This window comes from Hyperolius riggenbachi, chromosome 5 (genome assembly GCF_040937935.1).
Source record: "Hyperolius riggenbachi isolate aHypRig1 chromosome 5, aHypRig1.pri, whole genome shotgun sequence".
Classification (NCBI taxonomy): domain Eukaryota; kingdom Metazoa; phylum Chordata; class Amphibia; order Anura; family Hyperoliidae; genus Hyperolius; species Hyperolius riggenbachi.
Window position 1 is genome coordinate 127,977,814 of NC_090650.1, and position 16,232 is coordinate 127,994,045.

At 41.8% G+C, this 16,232-nt stretch overlaps 1 protein-coding gene across 1 annotated transcript in view; it reads left to right on the forward strand.

Moving 5' to 3' along the window:
- SNRK (SNF related kinase) overlaps nucleotides 1-16,232 on the forward strand; it is a 105,976-nt gene that overhangs the window by 44,275 nt on the left and 45,469 nt on the right. Inside the window, exon 2 of the mRNA XM_068236239.1 lies at nucleotides 11,687-12,379. Within this exon, the coding sequence (XP_068092340.1) occupies nucleotides 11,791-12,379 (589 nt within the window). The 5' untranslated portion in view covers nucleotides 11,687-11,790. The remainder of the gene's footprint in view (nucleotides 1-11,686; nucleotides 12,380-16,232) is intronic.

A 16,232-nucleotide genomic window follows, 5' to 3' on the forward strand; every position in this document is an offset into this window, starting at 1 on the left:
TCAGGTCAGGAGAGTTGGCAGGCCAATTGAGCACAGTAATACCATGGTCAGTAAACCATTTACCAGTGGTTTTGGCACTGTGAGCAGGTGCCAGGTCGTGCTGAAAAATGAAATCTTCATCTCCATAAAGCTGAAAACTCCTGTTCACAAACTCTGTCCATCTAATCTGACTGAGCTGGAGCTGTTGTGCAAAGAAGAATGGGCAAGGATTTCAGTCTCTAGATGTGCAAAGCTGGTAGAGACCTACCCTAAAAGACTGGCAGCTGTAATTACAGCAAAAGTTGGTTCTACAAAGTATTGACGCAGGGGGCTGACACACACACACACACACACACACACACACACACACACACACACACACACACACACACACACACACACACACACACACACACACACACACACACACACACACACACACACACACACACACACTCGCTCTGCCGTCTATAATGGCAGAGCCCTGTGACCGGGTCAGGAGCTGATTTCTTTGGCTCCTGACCCTGTCTATCAATGTAAGCGGCTCCTGACCGGCTCACAGGAACTTTGCTGTCATAGAGATGGCAGAGTAGGTGGCCCAGGATCCCGACGTGTGGCGATTCGTCGCTATTCTGCCGTTTTCTGTTACCAGCGGTCTCTGGTCCTTAAAGGGGCAGAGACCGCTGGTACTTAAGTGGTTAAACGATACCTGAACGGACATGTAATATGATGAGATAAACATGTATGGACAGTCTTATTCATATGTAGAACTAGCTTGAGTTTTTTTTTTTTTTTTTTTCCTTCACCAAAGCTTAGGATTCCAGGGCTCTACATGAGTGTTACTGTGCAGTTGCAGTCAGAACAATTTAACTCTCCCTGATAACTAATCAGGGCTCATAAATTCCTGTGTGGCTGAGAAAAGCATTAGTGAGAGTAGGAGACAGATGAGAAGTATAATAGATTAAGATTTGTCTTTTGTAGATGTGACTAAACATTATAATTCCCTGCAGGTAGTAAAAGTTTTAAGGCCGGGTTTCCACTAGAGCCGAGCGTCTGTCTCCGAGACAGATGCTGGCACAATTATGCCACTGGATAGTGTACTGGTTAAGGACTCTGCCTCTGACACGGAAGACCTGGGTTTAAATTTCAGCCTTTCTTGTTCTGTAAGCCAACACCTATTCAGTGAGGAGACCTTGGGCAAGACACTCTAACACTGCTACTGCCTATAGAGTGTGCCCTAGTAGCTGTGGCTCTGGCACTTTCAGTCCACCAGGAGAAAAGCGCAATATAAATGTGATTTCAATAATTTGAATTTGTGTGTGGGAAATTTAACAGAATCACTACTAGTGGAAACAAGCCATTAAACTTTTAAAGCAAAATAAGACTGTGGGGTTCCTGAAAAGTCTGTTTTATATTAGGGCTATGGATACGATTGTTAATCTGATAAGTTTATTTTCCTTTTTGGTTTACTTTAACCTCCTTGGTGGTAAAATTCTTTCTAAATTTTAGGGTCTAAAAGCGGTACATTTTTGTGCTTTTAGACGCTGAAATCCATTAAAAAAATCATACCCCAGAGAGATTCTCTAGCAACCCCTGCACAGAACTCTCCTCCCTGGGATCTCGTTTCCTCCTGTCCTCTAGGTAGTGCTCTATCTGTATGGTGCGATTGTCGTCATGTGACAAACAGCGACCTCACCAGGGAGATGGAAAGCCTCGGATGGGGCTGCAAGTGTCCAGATCCAGGGACCAATGAGATCTACAGGCCCGCTCCTGTGCACTTTCCTCAGATTCCTCCCGGCACTTACCTCGACCCAGGCACGGGTTACTGCTAGCAACATCATTCCCCATCCCCGAGCCTGGGTTAGTTAAAGGATAACTGAGGTGACATAATCATATGAAGCTTTACTTACCTGGTGCTTCTACCAGCCCCTAGCAGTCTCTCTGGCTCCTCGTGCAGTTCTCTCTTCCTCTAGGGTCTTACTTACGTACCATACAACTTTTACTATTTCTATTCAATTTAAGAATTGATTTTTCTGATGTATTGTAACATTTCAAAAACCTGACTAAGGTGACCACACACCACGCAATTTTTATATTTCTTTTCAATCAATTTTTCAGATTGATACATTGGTCAGATTTTTCAAATGTTACACACACCTGTGCACTCTTTTTCACCAATTATGGAAAAAAGTTTGAAAACTCAGAAAAAAACTTGCTTAGGTCCATTCATCAGGATTTGACAATCTATCCTACACCCAGGGCCGGCCCGCTCATGAGGCGGGGTGAAACTTTTGCCTCAGGCGGCAAAATTCCAGGGGCGGCACCCGCCCGTCCGTGGGTGCGGGGAGCCGGCCGCCGAGCTGGAGGGGTAGCTGGCAGGACGGGGGTATTGGGCCTAGCGGCGGGGAGGGGGGTCGGACCCCCCCCTCCCTCGCCTGGGTCCCCCGTGCTCCGCTCCCCTCCAGCCTTAAATACAAGCAGCCGCTATGTGTAAGAGGCACGGGCGGGTAGGACTCACCTCTTCCTCGTTCCAAGCGTGCGCTCCACTGACGTCACTTTTTTTTGCCTCAGGCGGCAAATAGTCTAGGGCCGGCCCTGCCTACACCATTCAATTTTCATAAAAAAATGATCAGAAAAATCAGCCACTCCCTATCAACTTATATTGAAAAAAACAGGAAATTCAGATTTTTCGCTCAAATAAAGCTTTCAGTACTTCTGTACAACCAATCATGTTTATTGAATTGGTGTCAAATTTGAATTGTTTTTACTTTTTAATTTATGATTTAACATGAACCTTAGGTAAACCATAAACCTATTTTAAAAAGGAAATAACTATATGGTTTCTTTACGTTTTTGGTATGTCAAATATCTTGGTAAGAAGTTAGACATTGGATTTTGTCAGACCAACAAGTTGACTGTTCATTGATTTTGTTAATATCTTCCAGTTGTCTTTTCAGCATATAAACTGTTATTGCAACTGTCGCTGGCAACAGTGACATCTGTTGTCCCCCACTCTTTCCACTCCATCTGAAATAACAGCAGAGTGTTTTAAGGAATGCCTTTGTGGTCTCTTGTAGACCAGAAGACCCTCATTTATGTCCCCATTATGCTTTTATATTTCATGGATATTTCATCTGCGGTCCCAGGACAGATGATTTGCACTGAACATAAAGCATCAGTGACCTTCAGGGTTAATAAGTGATGACAGATTTAAAACTGGCTAAATGTCAAACTTGAAGTACTATAGATAAAACATATCCTTCCTGCTGACTGCTCTTTAGGTCTAGTTTACTGCTTTCTTAAAGGGTACTTTTAGTGTAAAATAGAGAGCCTGCAATGCAAGACTCTCTCTTATACTGCTGCCAGGATTGGTGAATGGTAGGGTTAAAGGGAAACTGAAGCGAGAGGCTGCCACAATTATTTCCTTTTAAACAATACCGATTGCCTTGCAGTCCTACTTGTCCTTGGCTTCAGTAGTGTATTAAGCCTCATACTCACCGCAACGACCCAGCAAGATGAATCCGACGATGGCTCCCTCATGACGAGCATCCAGCGATTCATCTTCCTGCCAGTGGGTCTTGCGACGTAACATGACAGGTGCAGAGGCTTCCAGTTATCGTGTTACTTTGTGCGGTGTCGACGGGGATCCAATCCACCGTGACCTTCTTTAATCGCTGCGCAACGCTAAGTGATGTTCACATAATCACGCACTGTATTCACGTTGTGATGTCACGTAAACGACTGCTTAAAAAATCGCTTGTATTCGGGAAAATAGTGACGTGGGTACATAGCTTTAGACCTTGATGCGTAAAAATGAGCTAAAGGTACCATGCACATACAGCACAGGTTAATATTACTGCGCACAGTTCTTTAAGCGTAGCTTGTGCTACTAACAGCTTGTACCGCAATACTCCAAGAGTAGCGCCTGCGCTAGTAGAGTACCACAGTCTCACTACAAGCTAATCACATGGCCATTAACCTCTCCCCACGCTGCCTGCATGCAGTAATCTTACCCCGCACTGTGTGTGCGTCGGAGGTTTAGCGCACTTCCATGCATCAAGCTTATCACACACTTGAAACAAGCATGTGGATAACCTTGACATTTTTGTCAAACATCTGATTGGTATGCTTGTTTCAGGAGGTCAGCAGGACAGTCGGGCAACAGGTATTGTTTAAAAGGAAATGAGAAAAGAAAACTACGTTCCCATCCTCGGCAAAGCGGCCATGGTGGGTTTTTACTAAAGTCTTCGTAAGCTGTTGCCACCGCCATCTGTGTTGCTGCGGCGTAATTGGTGGCTGCTGAGCTTGGGCGGGCCGCAGTAAATGGCAGTAGGGAACAAATTATGAGCCCTGCAGTACGTTAATTGGGGATTTGACTTGTTTGTAGTGATCTGTAAACCACTGCATAAAATGTGTTTGCATCCAGTAAATGCATAATAATTCTAGGAGTGCACTACCACTGGTGACATTAGAAATGACTTGATGTACTCCCACTTTTGTGGAAAAAAATTAAAGGGAACCTGAGGAGAGAGGAATATAGAGGTTGACATATTTATATTCTTTAAAACAATGCAAATCGCCTGGATGTCCCACTAAACCCCTGCACATCAGGTACTCTGACTGAGGTCTTACTAGATTAGCTGCATGCTTTATTCAGGTGTGTGATTATTATTATTTTGATTTATATAGCGCCAACATTTTCTGTAGCACCATACATAGTACAAAACAAGTGTTGGGAAACATATATACATGAGAAGTGCAAGACTCTGTACAATCAGGAAATGATACGGGCAATACCAGCATTACGTACATGGTTAATGTGTCGTTTGCGATATCACTAAAATTGGCACGTTTGTATGGCACATTACAGCAAAATAAGAAACAATAGGAGGAGGTCCCTGAGCTTACAATCTAGAGAGGATCCAGACACTACTGCAGCCAAAGAGATCAGCAGGACTACCAGGAAACTTGTATTGTTTAAAGAGACACTAAAGCAATGTATATATGTATATGTATGTATATGTATGTATGTGTATATATATATATATATATATATATATATATATATATATATATATATATATATATATATATATATATATATATATATATATATATATATATATATATATATATATATTCATTCTATCTCTATCATTGCATCATTCTCTAATATTTGCAGTTTACACACTACTCAGCACTCTAAATGATTTTACAGAGCACGCTAGTGAACTTTTGAACCCTTCTCTGCAGAGAAAAATTAAATACAATAGCCGACAGTTGAGATAACAAGCTTCAGAAGACAGAGATCTCTGTGCCTTTAAAAGTCGTGGAGCTCAATGGCTCTTTTGCATAAATAACTGGAGTTTCTTAATTCTTCCTGTACTTGAAACTGTATTACACTTATGTCTCTACTTTTAATGTTTTATTTCTTAGCTGTACTACACATACAAATCATTTACCTTTTTTTCACTTCAGTGTCTATTTAAAAGGAAATAAAGATGTCAGCCTCCATATGCCTGTCACTTCAGGTTCCCTTTAAAAACAATTTTCCTCTGGGCAAGTATAAGCATTGCAAAGATTTTATCTTGCAATTCTAAACATTGCTTTTTACTTCACTCTGCCTCGGCCAGACCAGCTAAAACTGACTTAGGTGTGTCTGCTCATGAACTGAGCACTAATTTGGCATAATATATTCCCTACACCTATGAGCACACAGGTCTGCATGAATTAACCACAGATGGGCAATGAGCATTTGGCCCAGAAGGGGCCTAAAAAACATGGACTGTTGTTATGGATGCAAGGGAACGTAATTCAGAAATCACGGCTGTAGATTCAGTGTAGAACCTATAACAACAAATGACAGACATGTATTTGATACCATTCATAATAACGGTAGTACTGTACACTTAAAAGCGCTTTCTGTGTTGTTTTTTTTCTTTTAACTGCACCAATTACTTGGCTTTATTGTGACCCTGTAGGGAAAAGATATGGAGGCTGTCATGTTTAAAGGAGTTCTCAGGCAAAACTTACAAAATGAGGTTTACTCACCTGGGGCCTTCTCCAGCCCCTTGCAGCCGACTGTCCCACGCCAACCGCTCCACTCTCCACTGCCTTCCCGGGCTCCCCGCACGGTGCAGAGGCCGACCGGCCTTACTGCACCTGTGCGAAGCGCCGCCGCAGAACTACTGCTACTGTGCAGCCATGAGCCTTCAGTGCGCATGGCCGCGAAGAAAAATGGGGTCCCGGCCACAAGTGGTGGGCTTTAAGAAGGATCGGAGAAGTCTCTAGATCTTACTGAGGTAAGTATCAAACTTTAAGACCCTATTTCCACAATGAGGGCTTTTCCATGATTTCCTGCACAGAAATCTGGAAGCAGAGTGGCTGCATATTGAAATCAGTAGGCTGCTTCTGAACTTCGCATATGGAAAAAATAAAACCTCTGAATCCCCATAGCCATGCATGGCTAGAAAAATTCTGATGTGTAATCGCAGAGCACAAGAGCCGACGTCGATCTCATAGATGGACGCTCAGCAGTGGAAACCCAGCCTGAGTGTTAATATGGGGTGGAGACAGCTTTTACAGTTCATCACTGAAACAAATTGAAAGCATTATAGTTTGTGCTTGAAATGAAATTTGATTGCGTGCAATAATTATAGGAATATGAAGGCTTACGGTATATTTCACAAGTCATTTGGAAATTGTGTGTCCTTCTACATGCTTGCCATTGCTGATTTCAGCTTTATTTGAAAGCTTTGTCTTTTTTCTTTAGAAGTACATAATGTCTTTACCATTTTGTACATTGAAACACCTAAATATATACATTAGTACTTCCTGAACATGATTGATGTCCACCCACTCTGGCACAGATGTGGTGACTCTAGAAGAATGAAGTGAATGTAAAAATAGCAGTTAAACAGGATGATATGAATTCTTAAGTCAGTTTCCTTTATGTGTCAGCAGTCTGCAAACATTCTCTCTCTATTTTACAGCTAGGAAGAGCTCAGTTAACTCACATGGTGCCAAAAGCTTGCTCTATTATTGTCTTATACGCAGAAGTTGAGAGCGGTTTGTGTATGTAATGGGGTTTTTTGGCCTGGCATGGAGATACTTGAGTTTTTATACTTTAATATTTCTAAATTTGTAGTCAGTCGAAACCACTGAGGGGAGTCCTGCTGTGCTGGGCACTGAGTGCGACCACAGTAGGCACAGGGTTGCAGCTCAAATGTGATTTTTGGGGAGGGTATGAGGCAACATGAGGTGAGGTTGCCTGAACCGACCTGTGAGATAAATTTAAGCGCTATAAACTGAGCATATGATATTTCTTCACATGATAGAGGTTACCTTCAATGAAACCTGTATGTCTACAGTTTCTTTAGTCTAAGAGAATAGAGCGGATGCAATTGCAATTCAGAACAAATTGAGCTCATTGTAGATCTTCCCTAATGACCATCAATAGTTCACAGGTAAGCAGGTCAGCTCATGGTACTTTGGCAGGGTACTAGTAGCCGATTGGCTGAAGCAGGAATGAGTTACACTTGCGTAATGGTGTCCATACATGGTGCAGTAAAACTGTTAGATTTTCCTGTTCTTTCGACCAAAACGATTGAATCGAATGAAAGCTGAAAATCTTTTTTTCGATCAAGAAAAATGAACGATTATGCCGGGTTTTTTCTCTATAAAAATCTGATCACACGTTAGAAAAATCTTTATATTCGATCTAACGGAATAATCGAACTAAATGATCTAATCGAAAAAAATGAAAAATTGTACTATGTATGGGCACATTTAGGCTGTAGGAGGGGAGGTAAGTGTGAAGCACTAGAAGTGGTGTTATTGTTGAGCAATGGTAGAGGGGGATAGTGTTAGGCAGTAGAAGAAAGGGAGAATAGGGAACTGGGTAATTTCATAAAATATAGGTAATGTTACTGTAAATTACTGATATTTTCACTATCCCCACCACTTGGGCCCCAACTCACCCGGTGGCGCTGCAGTATGGGCCTTAAAGGACAACTGTAATGAGAGGGAAATGGAGGCTGCCATATTTATTTCCTTTTTAAACAATACCAGCTGCCTGGCTATTCTGCTGATCCTCTTCCTCTAATGCTTGTAGCCATAAACCCTGAACAAGCATATGCATATCAGGTGTTTCTGACATGGTCAAATCTGAGAACATTAGCCACATGCTTGTTTCTGGGGTTATTCAAACACTATTATAGCCAAATAGATGAGCAGGGTTTCCAAGCAACTGGTATTGTTTAAAAGGAAATAAATATGGCTGCTTCCATATTCTTATCACTTCACACCTGAAGTGAGAGGAAGTTGGAGGCTGACTTATTTATTTATTTATTTTTAAATATTGCAGTTGCCTGGCTGTCCTGATGATCCTCTGCCACAAATATTTTAGGCCACAAACCCAGAACAAGCATGTAGATCAGATGATCTGACCCAAGTCGGACTAGATTTGCTACACATTTGTTTGGATGTGTGATTTAGACAGGCAAAGAGATCAGCAGGGCTGGCAGATAACTGATATTGTTTACAAGAAATAAATATGACAGCCACCATATGCTTCTCACTTAATGTTCCCTTTAAACCTTGAAAAGGAAACTATTAGATCAGGACCTGTAGTCTGTATGGATAGGTACACAGGTACAAGTAGAGCTGCACAATGGGCTTTTGAAACTGAATACAACATTTCTAAAGATAGTACTTCTAACACCAATCAACATTATGGCTTTGATAATTTTTCTAGTTTAACTAGAAAAATAACTAATAAAAAAACAGTCTGTATGCACGTTGGACTATTGTGGCTCTGTACAATTAACCACTTGCTGTCCTTATGACGTAAAAATAAGTCTCTGCACTCTCCCTCATACAAAATCGTAGATAACACGATTTATCTCTGACCTGATAACATCACTACAGAGTTGTAAAATAATAACTGCAAACACCTCTCCTCCTCCCAGGGGATTCAAAGGCAGAATTAATTAGTAAACAAGTGTAAAATACACATCCCTGGAGCAGACAGTAGCAGATTGTATACATTACTTAATTGTTACATCTAATATGTTAGCAAAACAAATGAAGTGTTTAAATAGGAGGGATAGACAAATAAAATGTGTGGGTTTAATGTACAATAACACTGTTTACATTAAAGCTATAATGCATGAAAGTGGGTAAATTGTATATTTTTTTTTCACTATTTTCCTTTTAAAATGCATAGAAAATACGGTAATTACTAATAACCAATATCAGCCACAAAAAGCCTTTTTTTGTCCCGAAAAAAATATATGTATAGATAATTCAGTTGTGATAATTATTGATAGTTATTGCCAAAGTGATCACAGCTGAGCTGAACTGTGAAAATTACCAGGGTAGTGAAGTGGTTAAGCTGACACATCATTGCATTCCAGCGGTTCTGGAGGTGTGGCTTGCTTACAGGGTCAACAAGAATAATTTGCATATTCAGCAGTGATGCATCGTGGGAGACATCATATGTTCACTCCAACCTGAATTATAGCAAATCCCTTCAGTTTTAAGAACGCAAACCTTTGTTTTTAATAAAAAGCGGCTATACAATATATTTATAAACTTCTCAACATTTAAAAAAATAAAATAAACAAAAATGGCCGACGATTAATAAAGTTTTTCTTATAGAACAAATGACATGATTACCAAATATGAACACATCCTAGGTTACCAAAGCTGTTTTTTTTAGAAGATAACAGCCTGACATGTATGAGAATAGAGTTCTTTGTCTTCTTGCTGGTACGGATTATACCTTTCAGAAGGAAATGAATGCTGTTTAAGAGACTTGGCATCGCTACCAGTCATGTTTTCTTATTGTGCCTGTTTTATGAGATGCATTTTGTGAAAGGCTTTTTAGGAGGCAATTTACGATTGCTGTTTGAAACTTATTCATTATTAAATATAGTTAGTCTACCAGTGCATATGTTCTGTAGCTTGGGTTACATTGAAACTTGTAATTGCTTCTTAAATATAGCAAAGTATCAAGAAAGATTGCTTACAACGTTTGTTACAAAAACAAACCCTCAAACAGAGACTTGTACGATCCCATTTGGATCCCTCACAGCTAAACTTGTGGGGATCAGCTGAGGCTGAAAGTCTGCGTGGTGTGATTTTCATGCGCTCTAACTGCAAGGCCTGTTACCCCTTCTGTATCATTCTCCCGTATATTTTGAATTTTAATCTCTTAATACCCTTCAGAAGTTTTGTAGTTGACAAAGGAAAGGGGAACTATCTAGAGGCTACCCTACTCAGATATCTTACTTTTCTTTCCTGCAGCCTACAAGTATACTGCTGAAACCTAACTTTTGTTTGGTTAAAGCCTTCACTGTGTTTTATTGTCAGCACCTAAATAGATCATGTGGGGGTGTCCGGTACAAGGAGGTCTGCGTAGAACTCCCGTGACAGGAAAGAGAAAATGACAGAGAGCAGCCAGGAGTACCAGTAGTGGTAGTACTTAACACCAAAGGGATTTCAAGTACCAAAGATTACTACTTACAAACCCAGGTTTCTCTGTTGGCAGCATGTGTAGAAATCCATCCCCACTCAGATGGAAAGTCCACTTCCAGACTTGGGTCGCACTCCAAAAAAGGGTCCACTGGGAATTAAACTGTAGTGGGGGAGGAGGCTCCCCACTGATTTGACAGGAAAATGGCTGGTTTAATAAAGAACCAGACTTGCCTCATTAGGTTTTCTTAGAGTTTTATTGGACTCCACAAACAACGTATTTCTCGGGATTCACCTGCTTCTTCAGATTAATAATATAGTGTCTTGGTGATCCCCGCAAGTCTGGTGCGCCTGACGTGTAGAAGCGGGTGAATCCCAAGAAACAAGTCATTTGATTGTGGTGTCCAATAAAACTTTATAAAACCATACTGATGAGGTAAGACTGTTCTTTATTACATCCGCCATTATCCTGACACATCAGTGAGGCACCTCCTTCCACCTATGGATAGTGTTCATTTCATCAAGTTGACTAATGATCACCCCAGTTTTGTAGTCTTTACAAAGTGGTGTAGAATAGTTATGTCTTAAAGGGAAGGTTCAGGGAGGGAGGTAAAAAAATAAAAATCAATATCCACTTACCTGGGGCTTCCTCCAGCCTGTGGCAGGCAGGAGGTGCCCTCGCCACCGCTCCGCAGGCTCCCGGTGGTCTCCGGTGGCCGACTCGGCCAGGCCGGCTGCCAGGTCGGGCTCTTCTGCGCTCCAAGGCCTGGCACTTCTGCGTCCCACGCGGGCGCGCTGACGTCATCGGACGTCCGCCGGGCTCTACTGCGCAGGCGCAGTAGTTCTGAGCCTGCGCAGTAGAGCCCGGCGGACGTCCGATGACGTCAGCGCGCCCGCGTGGGACGCAGAAGTGCCAGGCCTTGGAGCACAGAAGAGCCCGACCTGGCAGCCGGCCAGGTCGGGTCGGCCACCGGGAGCCTGCGGAGCGGCGGCGAGGGCACCTCCTGCCTGCCACGGGCTGGAGGAAGCCCCAGGTAAGTGGATATTGATTTTTATTTTTTTACCTCCCTCCCTGAACCTTCCCTTTAAGTAAATTTGTAAAATATTGCAATTTTTAAGGTACAAAAACGTAGAAAATATTTTGATGGCTTAATCATCTTATGGATTTAAATATGTATGTGTGTTATGTTAATTCTCACCCTAACCTGTTTTTGTTTAATTTGTGTTCCAGATGTGCCTATCAGCAGTGAAAATGCATTCCTTTTTTGCTTCGGATGTTCTCATATGAGAGCCAATTGTCATTTATAATTGAAGGACGCTGCCACCTGGAATAGCATGGCTGGTTTCAAGAGAGGATATGATGGGAAGATTGCTGGACTCTATGACCTTGACAAGACCTTGGGCCGTGGACACTTTGCAGTTGTCAAACTTGCTCGCCATGTTTTTACAGGTGAAAAGGTAGCCGTAAAAGTCATTGACAAGACCAAATTAGACTCTTTAGCTACTGGGCATCTTTTTCAAGAAGTCAGATGCATGAAACTAGTGCAACACCCGAACATAGTTCGCTTGTATGAGGTGATTGACACACAGACCAAACTGTATCTGATCCTGGAACTTGGTGATGGAGGCGATATGTATGATTACATAATGAAACACGAGGAGGGTCTTAGTGAAGACCTGGCCAAGAAATATTTTGCTCAGATAGTCCATGCAATATCATATTGCCATAAGCTACATGTGGTGCACAGGGACCTAAAACCAGAGAACGTTGTATTCTTTGAGAAACAGGGACTTGTGAAACTGACCGATTTTGGCTTTAGCAACAAATTTCAACCTGGGAAAAAGTTGACGACAAGCTGTGGATCATTAGCCTACTCTGCACCAGAGATACTACTTGGGGATGAATATGATGCCCCTGCTGTAGGTAGGTATTTTTATAGAATGTGAGGTTATTCGATTTTGCATTTGTATAATCGCACTGTTCCATCTGTTTTAAGACTATGCGACTGCTATTCTTTTAATCTTAAAATAAACCTGAAGTGAAAAAATTACTTCAGTAGAGAGAAGTCTCTGGGGCAGCATACAGCCTTCCTGTTCCTCCATTTGGCCCGTCGTCCCAGCACTGTTCTTCGGGCTAGCTATTTGACCCGCCAAGTCGAAGAGCTCTTCAGAGTAGAAGACTAACTGAAGTAGAAGACTGAGACTAACACATCCTTGCTGTGTATACGTGGTTCTAATCTGAGCATGCACAGAAGGGATGTGTAAGTCTTTGGAACTACTTGTGGACACTAGTAGTTCCCAAGAGCTCATTGACTGAATAGCTGGATTAAAGGACAGCGCTGGAATGACGGGCCAGACGGAGGAACGGGAAAGCTCAAAGCTGGCCAGAGTTTTTCCTCTACTAAAGTAAGTATCAAACTTTTCTCACTTCAGGTTTGCTTTAAAGGACACCTGACGTGGAAGTGAAAGGGCTATGGAGGCTGCCCTATGCATCTCCTTTTAACCACTTTACCCCCCGCGGTACGAATTTCTCCGTCCCTTTTCCCCCCCTTAAAAAACCAAGGGACGGAGAAATCCATTCCCGTTCGTTGATCTAAGCCCCCGCAATGATCTGCTGCTTCTATGAGAAACAACGCGATCATTGTAATTTTCCCAGCCTCGTAGTGCTTCCTGTATCGCATGAACACTAACTCACTGTGGCAATCTTGTGGCCAAATAGTAAAACTACACCCTAAAGCATTTTACATATACAAATACATTAGTTGTACACAATAAATCAACTCATTACCTCCCACACTCCCCAATTTTTTTTTTTTTTTTTTGTAATTAAAAAAAAAAAATACAATAAAAAAAAACAACAACACAGAAATAGTTACCTTAGGGACTGAACATTTTAAATATTTATGTCAAGAGGGTATAACACTGTTACTTTAGAAACTACGGGCTTGTAATTAGGGATGGATGCAAAACTGAAAAAAATGCACCTTTATTTCCAAATAAAATATTGGCGCCAAACATTGTGATAGGGACATCATTTAAACGGTTTTATAACCGGGACAAATGGGCAAATACATTTCATGGGTTTTAATTACAGTAGCATGCATTATTAAAAAACTATAATGCCGAAAACTGAAAAATAATTTTTTCCCACATTTTTTTCCTATTTTCCCATTAAAACACATTTAGAAAAAAATAATTCTTGCCATAATGTCCCACCTAAAGAAAGCCTAATTGGTGGCGAAAAAAACAAAATATAGTTCATTTTATTGCGCTAAGTAATAATAAAGTTATAGACGAATGAATGGAAGGAGCGCTGAAAGGTGAAAATTGCTCTGGTGTTCAAGGGGTAAAACCCCTCAGTGGTGAAGTGGTTAAGCAATTCCAGATGCCTGGCAGTGCTGCTGATCCTCTGCCTCTAATACTATAAGCCATAGACCCTGAACAAGCATACAGGTGTTACTGACATTTTTGTAAAATCTGACAAGATTAGCTGCATGCTTGTTTCAGGTGTGATGCAGACAACACCACAGCCAAATATATCAGCAGGACTGCCAGACAACTGGTATTGTTTAAAAGGAAATAAATATGGCAGTCTCCATATACTATTCACTTCAGGTTCCCTTTAAGGTTGGCATGCATATGCTGGATGTGGTAAATGAACAATATCTGCCTGATGCCATTTCTCCTCATTGCCCCAGATCTTAGCAGAGATGTGATCTAGTATCCTCCTTTCCTCTGAAGCCCCAATCTTTCCTGCTCGCTGCTGATGCTTCTGACATAAGTCCATTATCTAACAGCATTTATGTCTGCCATATTTATACTGTAGTGATCGCATTGAATGTCATATTCAGGATCATAAGAAAGAGCGTGCCTCTTTTATAGTGGTGAACCCTATAGACTACAATAGAGGACAGCTCTGCCTGGCTTGAGTCAATTGCCCTGCTTGCCAGGTTGATGCAGACGGTCCCTCTAAAAAGTAGCTGTTCCCAGCTGTAGTGAAAGTCTATGGGTCCTGTGCGGCTACTTTTCTCTAGCAAGAAGCAACAATTGTGGCTGAAGATCAATTAGTCTATTCCAGTGAATGAAGCTGCCATTTCATATTAAGCTATGCAATTAAAGTTCTGATCAGAATTTACAGAAATCATGATGGCAGCCCCCATGAACCAGATGACTAGTAAGGCGAGATGACACCATGCACGGTTACAGCAATGTTTTAAGGGTGTGGAGCACAGGTGTCAAACAAAAGGCTCGTGAGCTAAATGCTGCCCACCTTGCCATTTGAAGTGGCCCTCGAGCTTCAAATGTGCATCGTTGCAAGCAGTAAAAGCACAGCACACTGCCTTCCCATCCAGAGGAGCACACCGGCGCCGCTGTTTCTGATCAAAACATTGTCCACTTGAGCTGGAATGCAGCAATAACCCACAAGACAGCCCCTACTAAACAAAATTAGCATGAGACCCTGCCCCTGGGATCCAAACTTCTCAATCCCGATGTGACAAAAAACAACCCCCACCACACACACACACTCTCTCACTCTCTCACTCTCTCTCTCTCTCTCTCTCTCTCTCTCTCTCTCTCTCTCTCTCTCTCTCTCTCTCTCTCTCTCTCTCTCTCTCTCTCTCCACATAAAAGTAGCAGAGCAGTGTAATATTTACTCATTTACCGGCTCCAGCGATGCATTGTCTCTTCTGTTCTTCCTGGCAGTCACACACTCTGTGCTGCGTACTTTTTCCAGGTCACATGACATGCCTCAGCAGCCAGAGATATTCAGCATAGAGCATGTGGCTGTCGGGAAGATCAGAGGAGCCCTGAAGCAGGTAAACATTAAATTGCTCCACTGTGCTACCCTGCAGTAGGGGGGGCGAGGAGCAGGCTCTTATGGTTGTTATACTTATGCCACTTAGTTTGTGACTGTTTAATAAATGTTAAATCCTGAAGAAAAAAAAATTGGCCCGCGACTTAGACTGTATGTTAGATTTTGGCCCCTTATGTGATTGAGTTTGACACCCCTGGAAAATATGATAGACAGCAATGGAGAAAGTGTAGCTCATGTTTGCTGTAAGTAAAGAACAGCCAGATCACGTACAGTCACCAGTGTCTACACAGGTAGTCAGAGACTATCCAGATGAGTTCCATACATTGCAATTATTACAGGTAGCACTAGGTGGGCTGAATGCTGCTGTTGGGTTTCCTGAAGATTTTAATAGCATGTGCACCATTGCAGCTCCTGAAATCTAGTTGCTTTTGGTATTTCTGTTATAATGGAGTCCTTCTAGACATTCTGAATCTCTCTGCCATAAAACAAAACAAAAAAACAGAGCTGGCTCATGTCTTGCTTTCATTGAATGCTGTTCAAGAGTCGTGTTTTTCTGTCATTGTTATGTAAGCTGCTTGCTCAATTTGTCAGCCAGCAGTCAAGTAATTCAGCAATCATGCAAATATAAACTCCTTCATGGGAATATAATCAACATTTTGTTGGTTTTATGGTGGTGTAAACATTATGTGTAATTTTCATTTGTGCATGCCTTATTAGATCCCCCCAAAAATCGTAATTGTTTTCTTGGCTGCCTGTTCAGCAGTGTGCAGTTGTTTGGGCTCTTGTTTTGGTTCACAGCCTAGAGAAGCCAATGCAGAAAAGCTAGCACAGTATATTAATATTTGCTGTCAGTTTTACATGGCTTTTCTGTGCCCGCTTCTAATGTGAGAGAGTGACATCATTTGCTTCCATGACAACAGCTGCAGCATGTGCTACAGCTACATTAGCTGTTGTTGCCTGG